The sequence below is a fragment of the Cynoglossus semilaevis genome, chromosome 8, assembly GCF_000523025.1.
Source record: "Cynoglossus semilaevis isolate Cse_v1.0 chromosome 8, Cse_v1.0, whole genome shotgun sequence".
NCBI classification, from domain to species: domain Eukaryota; kingdom Metazoa; phylum Chordata; class Actinopteri; order Pleuronectiformes; family Cynoglossidae; genus Cynoglossus; species Cynoglossus semilaevis.
This window is the reverse complement of record NC_024314.1, coordinates 25,844,293-25,853,207: the sequence shown is the minus strand read 5'-3', so window position 1 is coordinate 25,853,207 and position 8,915 is coordinate 25,844,293. Positions and strand designations below refer to the sequence as shown.

Sequence of the window (8,915 nt, the reverse complement as noted above, 5' to 3'; positions counted from 1 at the left end):
CCCGGGCCTTAGTTTGCCCATGCCTGGGCTAAACTGTACCACTGACCTGTACCATCTGCCTTCATGACAAAAGGAAACAAAGACGGTTGTAGAACTGTGGAAAACTGAGCCACAGATTGAATAAAAACCTTTTATGACTATTTCTGACCACTTCTTGGTTTCACCATATCTTCGTCAACTTTTCATCGAAACAGTTCTCACTTGGCGAAGCATTCAGTTCCTTCTGGGTTCCAGATTATTTTCCCACTGCTCAGATTTAGAAAATAAATATATATTACTATGAAAACCCCAATGAAAGACGTTTATCATCAAATGTTTGACTAGGAATAGTTTATTAAAGGTGAGAAAACAAAAACAAAACTAAAGAAGGCCATAATTCATTTGATTTACTGCGTAAAAGCCTATGTACATTATAAATACGTCCACTACACACTGACACAGCCTTGATTTCCTAGTCTGATCGTGGATGTGTCGGGAAGGAGAGAAGAGGAGCGGCTTCTAGACGTTCAGAGAGACCACAGCCACACGTTGGTTTGTTTTTGTCTGGACTGAATACAACAGAGAGGTGTGTGTGAGTGTGTGTGTGAATAGTTATTGAGGATGAGGACAAAGGCAAGTAGCTGGTGGACAGTTCTAGACCTAGAAGAGTTTGCGGGACGGCCATGTTGTGTGTGTGGACCAACATTCTGCAGAGTTTATTCTCCACTCTGGGCACTGTGAGGCTGAGGCCGTTTGTTTTTCCCACAAGGCCGTTCACTACGTCGTAGTCACTGTTTTTATGAGGTACAGAATTCTAGCCCGAGTCCTGGCCCGCTGCTTCGCTGCTAACTGCCCTGCTGCGGCTCCTGTTGCAGCTGTTGGTGTGAGGTGGGCGGATTCAGACGAGAAACGGAGGACGTGATGGACCACGCCGCTGCGGCGGAGGGCGCTAGGCTCTGTATGCTGCCGCCAGACATGGACGTAGACAGTACGACCACATTGTCGCCGTCCACCACCTCCACGACGGACGCTCTGCCGCACATCTCGCCGGCGCCGGACGCCTTCCGGGAGCAGTCCACGCAGATGTAGTCCTCGTTCTCGGCCATCTCGCAGGAGACTCCCACGCACACCTGGTGAAACCACTCGTCGCAGCCACCGTCGCATTGGACCCAGTCCACCTGGGCAGATGTGCGGAAATCAAAATTTTTAATTTTTTACGTTTAACTCTTGCGTTTTGTCATTGTCAGGAAAAGTTTGTTCGTTACACAATACAATATTGAACATCGTAATCTGACGTCTCGGAGCTAAACTGAAGATTAAAATCTCACCGTCACATTCTGAATCTGAAGTCTTTTTCAAGGATTTTGCTTGCTGCAGAAATATTTATCAGACGGTGAAATGAGTGTTGACACCCGACATGTGACGGTGGTTTGTGTTATGCAAAACCAGGAAATTGTGAAAACACCATAAATGTATAATTTTTAACAACCGGGGTTAGAGTCGTCGGGTTAGTTATTATGAGATGTATGTCATTTACTGGAATACAGGGCAGACAACAAACAGACGTTTAAATACACGTGACCGTCAATCACACCTCATCTGCACTCAGAACGCCACTCCCCACCCCGACCCTCCCACTCAACTACAGCCCTACAAGCCTACTGCTTCCTGCGCTCTGATTGGCCAGCCTGTAGAAGGACGAGGGCTTCAGTCTAGCCACTGGTTAACTGTCCGAGAGATGACCGGTATCCAGAGCGTCCGGTTAATAAGTCAGCAGAGTTTCATATTCTGTCCGAGAGATGACCAGTATCCAGAGCGTCCGGTTAATAAGTCATGTGTAACTCTCTTTAAGGTGTTCCAGTGCTGGTATCAGCCGCTGATATTCAATAACGTTCTGCGATGTTCATTTCAAACAGCGTTTGTTATTAACTCTTTGACAACTGAAGGAAAAAAACACACCGTCATCCACAATATGTTTTTACACATTCAAAGAGTTTGTTAACTAACTGGGATCAAAGCACCAACCGGTATTTACCACCTGCCAGAGTTTTCCACCTGGCAGAGTGCTCCGGTCCTTGAACAGTACTGAGAAATGAGACAGGACTCCAGACTGAGGGTCTGTGTGAATGGATAGAAGACGATCAATTTTTTTCCTGGTATTTTCGTGGTAAAAAAACTGGTTAGAAAATTAGGGTTTTTTTTCTTGACCTACTTTGTGTCCAGTTGATCCCAGACTAAATGATAAGAAGTCCAAGGTTAATGGAGGCCAGTGGGACTATAGCAATATGCCATAAACTATTTTACTCCTCATTGATCTTCGAAGTCCCTTTAAACATGACTATAATCCTAACCCAATCAGAAAATGGACAAATCCCAAACATGCTTTACAATACTGTACAATACTTTTTACAAGTTGTTATGGTAACTAACTTGACTCTGACACTATTAAAATGCAGCCCTGATCCATTACAGAGCCTGCTCCATTCTTCACTCAAAGTAATAAACGTTCATGTATTTTTACATGTGTATGTCTACAGCATTGTTTTTGATGATTATTTCAAAGCTGTTTCTATTGATCACATATGATTCATTCCTCGAGTCTTTTTCCCTGCCACATACACACGTCTATTTGCCCTAAAATGGTTGGCACGGGGTGGAGTTCTCACCTTATCTTTACAGGGTCTCTGGCAGTTTTTGGCAGCACACACGGCGTTCTCATCGTTGGAATCCTCGGCTCCAGACCAGTCGTACTTGGAGGGAATGTCAAGAATCTTCTTCTCCTTCCTCTTCTCCAGTCCCTCTCTGATGGCCTCCGCCTTGGCGGCAGCTTTCTCTTTCCTCTTCCTCTCCTTCTCCTCCTTGGCTAACCTTTTGGCGAGCTGCTTCATCTCCCGGTTCTTCTCCAGGTTGAGTTTGAGTTTCTTCTTTTTGGGTTTGCCACCCAGGCTCAGCTCCAGGCCGACCCTTTTTAACTCCTTTGATTTGACCGGTCTGATTTCTCCCAGTGAGGCGCCACCTACAGCTGCCGCTGCCGCCATCATCATGTGGTGGTGCTCAGCTCTCTCCAGCTTCCGTTTCCTTTTCTTTTCTGAATCTTTCAGCTTGATTTTCAGCGGCTTCTCCATCAGAGAATCATCAGGCTGAAAAAAAACAAGACCAAAATGAAGTCAGGAATTATGGACTGCCATGATTGTCCTGAGGTTTGTCTGAAGAAAGACCTCCATACCTCCATGACCTGCAGGAATCGCTCCTCAGAGGGAGGGTGCGTGGCCTGCAGGATCCTCCAGATGTGCTGGGTCTCATCCAGGGACACCTCCAGCAAGTCTCCCAGCATCATCAGCTCCTCCAGCTGGGCCTTGGCCTGCTGGGAGAGCTCAAGCACAGGTGGCTCCAGGCTACGAGGGACCAGAGGGGTTTTTCTGGGTTGCTTTCTGGGCGTGGTGATGTCTGGAATATACGATTTGATCAAAGATTTTACTTTAAACACATAATAAACAGACAATCTGACCTGTATTTATAGGTAATACATAAACATTTGCATTACTTTGCACGCAGGACTTAGAGGCGGAGGAGTACGCATGCTCCGCGCAGAATGAAGGCGTGGCAGCGGGCCACATGTGACTGACCACCTCCTCGGACTTGACTGGAATCTCCTCATCGCAAAACAGATAGGGCTTCACCTCCCCTGGGTCCTACAACCAAACAGGCGCACACAAAAAGTGAAGACCTGGATGATGAAGAATGTAATCACAGTCTCCACTCTGCCTGACTTGCCTTCATATCGTAACCATAGGTCTCCCTGATGTCCTCGTCCGAGTCCGTCTCCTCGTCATCGTAGTCCAACGACTGGCGCGGTGACGTGGCTCTGCTGAAACCCGACTGCTGAAAAGTCTGGATGTGGCCCTGGTGAGAAGAAAACACCATGACAACTGCAACTCCTTGATGCCCTCTTCTGGCAAAGTTTATATTGACATCCCAAACCTGCAGCAGCAGTGGGAATACCTCCGCCTGTGTTCTCGTTTCCACCCAAACACCAACATTAAAACCTCTCCTGTTACCTGCAGGTCGGGGTTTGCAGCAGCTTTCTGAAGCTCAGCGTTGATGATTTTCTCCGTTTTCTCCCTCGCAGCTTGCTCCACCATGCGCTGACTCAGCACAGAGAGCTTTGCCAAGGCCGACGATAACTCCTCCGTGGCCAGAGATTGACGTGCTCGGTCCTGTAGGGAGAGTGAACCCACTGTTAGGAGGAGGTGTGAGTGACGTAAATTGTTTACAAACAGCGTAGTGAGGTCGTTTGTGTGCTGACCTGCCAACTCATCGCCCTCTCCGTCAAACACTGGAGAGCCTCTCCCTCCGGCAGACGCACCGGCAGCTTCTGCAGCGACACCAGCAGCGAGAGAATGGTTTCTAATCTGGGCCGCCGCGATCGCTGACACAGGGGACACAGGAACTTTGAGTCTTTACTGTTGCTCTGCCAGCTCACGCCCACTTTCTTCTGCGTTCCAGTTTTAGGCAGCGGCACACAGGCTCCGTGGAACCAGTCCTTACAGAGCTCGCACTGCAGCATGAAGCCGCTGGCGGTCTTGCGACAGAGGCAGAACTTCACTTCCTCAATGCGGTCGGCCATGGCCATCTTGGCCAGGTTGGCGGCTCGGAGCGAGTGGATGGCGTCCACTTCTTTCTGCTCTTTGGCTTTAAAGGCTGCGACGACGATGGAAGGCTCCCGCACCTCCTCCAGGCCTTCCTCCAGGTCACTGAGGGTGTCAGGGTCGAAGCCTCCTCTCTCCTTCTCCATGAGTTCCCTGACTCGCTTCCGTTTGCTTTTGCTGTTGCCGTACACGCCGATGTCCACACGAGGACTGAGGACCTTGGAGACAAAATGGTGTGACACCATCAATTAGTAGAGTAAGACGATATCAATACATTGAGATATTGCGATATTTAATTTCACGATACCGTATCGATATTCTACAGCACTGTGTCCATTTTCTATTAACAATTAACAGTCAAATATTGCTGGTGTTTCTTCATTTTATTTTTCTTTCTTCTCTAGTGATTCCAAATGTAGATCCCTCTGTTCCAATGTTAGTAACCTGATGTTCAGATGGAACAGCATTGTGTCACTATGATGACACTTTTTAAACAAATATATACTGTATACACTGTATATCGTTGTGCCTATAGTATTGCAGTATATTGCAATATATCATATTATTTCCCCTGTATTATCATACGTATTGTATCGCCAAAAACTACCTGGAGTAGTGTATACGTGGAGTTCTTCTTCAGGAAAGTCCGCCCAGTCCTCTCTCTCCAGGCTCGAGCCGAAGCCACCTGAGACTCTACCTGAGCGAGTCGATCGAGCCGGACAGGGATGGAGCGCCCTCTGGCCAACAGGTTCTCCAGCTGCTCCAAGTAAGCGAAGCTGTTGCCACTTTGGATGGCATCCACCTTAGAGGTCCACTCCTTGGCCTTGTGTAGAGCTTCTCTGAGGGCCAAAATATTTGGCAGATATGCTGGGATGTTCCTAGCTTCAAGCACTATGCTCTCCAGGGTCACCATACTATGACGAGGCCTGTGTGTGAGAGGACAGAGAGGTGACGATCTGATTGTCCTTGATAATCCTGATGATGCTTCCGTGATTTTCGGAAGCCTTACCTCGCCTGTAAGCAGGCACGAGCCTTATCCTCCCACCTCTCAGAGACCGTCAGGATCTCCTGCAGTTCAGCCATGGCTTTCTCCACAGCGTGGTGAGGAGCCAGACCCACCCCGGAGTCTATCAGTCTCTTCATCAACTCTAAAGTCACCCTGTGGGGCTCGGACAGGGTGAGGCGCACCTAAGAAAGCAGGAAAAGGAGCGACGCCACAATTGACAACGGCTCAATTAAAAAGGACCAGGTGAAGGACTTGGACCTACCTCGTCCAGCCAACGCGCCTGCTGGAGCTCCTGTTTGAGCCTGGGAAGCTCCGGCAGCTCAACGTCCAGGCCACCGCCCAGGTCCAGGAGTGCCTGCAACTTGGATGAATCCGGCATCTCGTCCGACAGTGCTGTCTGGGCTCGCTCGTGGAAGTCCTCCACGGTTTCCAGCAGCTCCTACAGATGTGGAGATTGTTGTCAGAAAGATTCATTCATTTTAGTCGGAGGAGAAGAATAAGGAGGTTCTTTCCAGGACAAAAAAAATATAACAAGTCCTCATTTCTGTCTAGGAAAAGCCAGAGCGTGAAGACAGGACTAACCTTGACCTGTCGAGCCTGGCTGATGATGCACGGCAGCCTGTAGAGCTGCTCCACGAAAGCCTTGAGTTCATCCACTGTCAGTTTGGTGCGGTTGCGGTTGTTGTCGAGACGCAGTCTGCTGCTGCACGTATTCACACCAACAGAAAAACAGCAGTGATTTTTTTATGTCTGTTTCTGTGAAATAGAACATTTATTGGGGTTGAAATATATTTTTATGGTTTGCGCGTGGTTGAACACTGACCTATGCCTCTGCTTTCGGCTGAGAAGAAGCTGTGCCACGGAGGAGCACGTCTCTGCCTCTTTGACCATCTCCCGCAGACGTCTGAAGAGACTGTTCTCTGGATACTTCCTGTCCTCTGCATCCTCCAGCAAAACCTTGAGTTCGATGAGGTCTGAAACAAAACTAATGTCAGAGCCTGATGGAATACAACAAAGACATCATTTTAACAGGTTTATGTTTTGTGATTGTAATAAACTATATATAAACCTTTCTTATTTTTCTGGTCTGCAGCCAAAGCCTCCGTGACCCTCTTTATCCACGCATCGTACGACTGGGCTCTCGTCTTGACCCCATAAAGCATTGAAGGAAACTCCTCCAGATCGTAGCGATACCTGCAAGATGTTGCGCAAAAACACAAAACATTAATCCGTTCATCTTGTTCAATCTGTTTTCTCTAGTCAGCTGGATAGATTCAGTGGTTTTACCAAAGATAAACAGACAGTTTGAAGTCAAGAAACTGAGAGAAAACGTGTTTCATTAATGTCCTTTTTTTCCTGATATGCTCAGAATACTATTACAAGTGTGATGTAACATGAGCTACTGGGTTTACAAGGATTTGAGTTATTTCCTGAGTAAATGACAACAATAATAATTATATTGTATAGTGAGTCAGGATTTTAAAAATCAAGTCTTTTCTAAAAGGTCTGATTAAAAACAGAAAAAAATAAATATTTGACTGATATGTTTTTCTCTTGAAATTTTCCAGCAACATTCTTTTCCTTCAGGATTTAACTGAAAAAGTATCTGGTCTGAATGCGGGATCTCCTACCTGAGACACTTGTTGCCGAGTGGACAGTCGCAGAGGTCGGCTGCGTGGTGAAGACAAACCAGACGTTCGGGGCTGCAGGAACAGGTGAGTGCGGACAGGAAGCAGGTGGTTTTACACTTGTAGCACTGGCGCTCGTCGTCAGGCATCAGCTCAAAGACCTCTTGTTCTGATGACAGCACCCCCTGTAGGTGTAAGGACAATTTTAAATATAAAACTTCAGCACCAGCTCTGGTTTGAAAATAAATTATTTCAATTGTATCAAACGTTTGAACTATGATCCTTCTTGCCATTTCTTGGACAACTTGTCTCAGCTTTGTCTCCTCATCCATCATGTGTCCCATCTCTTTGAAAACAGCAGCAGCCAGTTCCACGTCCAGGCTCTCCGGATCGGCAGCCATTTTGCACAGCAGCTCCTCGTGTGAGAAAACACAGTAGCGGTGGAGACGCCTGTAGTGCGCCACACACTGACGACCCATCGGCAGCTGAGGAACATGGGAAAAAAAAGAAGAAGAAATGATCATGTTGAAAAGTAAAAAAAAAAAATTTCTAAAATGTAATTTGTTTTCTTTATTGCTTTTACCCAGTCAGCAGTGCAGAAGTTCACAGCCTCCGCAAAGTTATAGCCCTGGTTGAATCCGCTGTGATAGGCCCGAGGGAAGGTCACCACAAACTCTCCTGCACACTGATTGGTCCTGTACACCTGAAGGCAGCAAACATCAACAAACATGTCAGACATGTCACACGCAGTTATCTCACTGGCTCACATCTGAGGACGTGACACATACAGGGACACCATGCTCCATCAGGACGTTCGGATTCATGATGGTGACCAGCTGGTGGAGGAGGTCCGGCTGTGAGTCAAAAAGTTCCGGAGCCAATTTCTTCATCACAGCCTCCAGCTGCTCTGCTGCAGAAGCTGGCACACCATACCATGTTTTTGGCTCACCCCTGAAGAGGAAAGACAAGCAGTATTTTGGCTTGGATTAGTGACTCTTTCTTGCTCTTTTTTTTTTAACATTCAAGCGTGAGATAAAAGTCTCACCAGTGCAGGAAGTTGATCTGCTCTTTTTTGTTTTGTTTTTTACATTCAAGTGAGATAAAAAAGTCTCACCAGTGCAGGAAGTTGATGGAGTAACTCCAGTGGTCCTCGATGTGCCAGCAGAAAGAGGAGAAACACATGCCCACATACAGCCAGGGGACCTTCATGCCTGAGATGTCCACGTTGATGTGGGCAAGCACCGACTGCTCCAGAACCGGCATGTTGTTCAGGTTCCAGCCTGAGTTCGCATATTCCTAACGGAAGACGAAGATGGAGTTGAATTGAGAAAAATTAGGGGTTTTATTTTTTATAAAATATACCAAGTGGTTTGTTTCTGTCATTCTCTCTCTATATATATATCTATCTGTTCACACTGGGGTTATTGTGACATGTAAATAAAAGAGAAGACCCCAGGACAGGTTACCTCCTCATCTCCCAGCAGCCTCCTCTTCCCATCCCTGATAGGAAATCCACTGCCCACATCTTTGGAGCTAATGTCAGCCCCGTATTCTACAATGACGTCCTCCTCAATGCTGCTGACCAGGCGCCAGAACTCCTTCTCCACCAGTTCTGTTGGCACCATCTGGAGGTACAAAGAGGAACTCATGTAG

At 47.2% G+C, this 8,915-nt stretch overlaps 1 protein-coding gene across 1 annotated transcript in view; it reads right to left on the bottom strand.

Moving 5' to 3' along the window:
• Positions 1-313: 313 nt before the first annotated feature.
• Positions 314-8,915, bottom strand: part of kdm5a (lysine demethylase 5A) — a 15,748-nt gene continuing 7,146 nt past the window's right edge. Inside the window, exons 14-28 of the mRNA XM_008315890.3 lie at positions 7,553-7,747; positions 7,266-7,447; positions 6,704-6,828; positions 6,458-6,608; positions 6,217-6,337; positions 5,897-6,073; positions 5,638-5,816; positions 5,236-5,554; positions 4,286-4,846; positions 4,038-4,196; positions 3,754-3,882; positions 3,524-3,671; positions 3,206-3,426; positions 2,646-3,119; positions 314-1,157 (exon numbers count right to left, since the gene is read on the bottom strand). Of these exons, the coding sequence (XP_008314112.1) occupies positions 825-1,157; positions 2,646-3,119; positions 3,206-3,426; positions 3,524-3,671; positions 3,754-3,882; positions 4,038-4,196; positions 4,286-4,846; positions 5,236-5,554; positions 5,638-5,816; positions 5,897-6,073; positions 6,217-6,337; positions 6,458-6,608; positions 6,704-6,828; positions 7,266-7,447; positions 7,553-7,747 (3,474 nt within the window). The 3' untranslated portion in view covers positions 314-824. The remainder of the gene's footprint in view (positions 1,158-2,645; positions 3,120-3,205; positions 3,427-3,523; positions 3,672-3,753; positions 3,883-4,037; positions 4,197-4,285; positions 4,847-5,235; positions 5,555-5,637; positions 5,817-5,896; positions 6,074-6,216; positions 6,338-6,457; positions 6,609-6,703; positions 6,829-7,265; positions 7,448-7,552; positions 7,748-8,915) is intronic.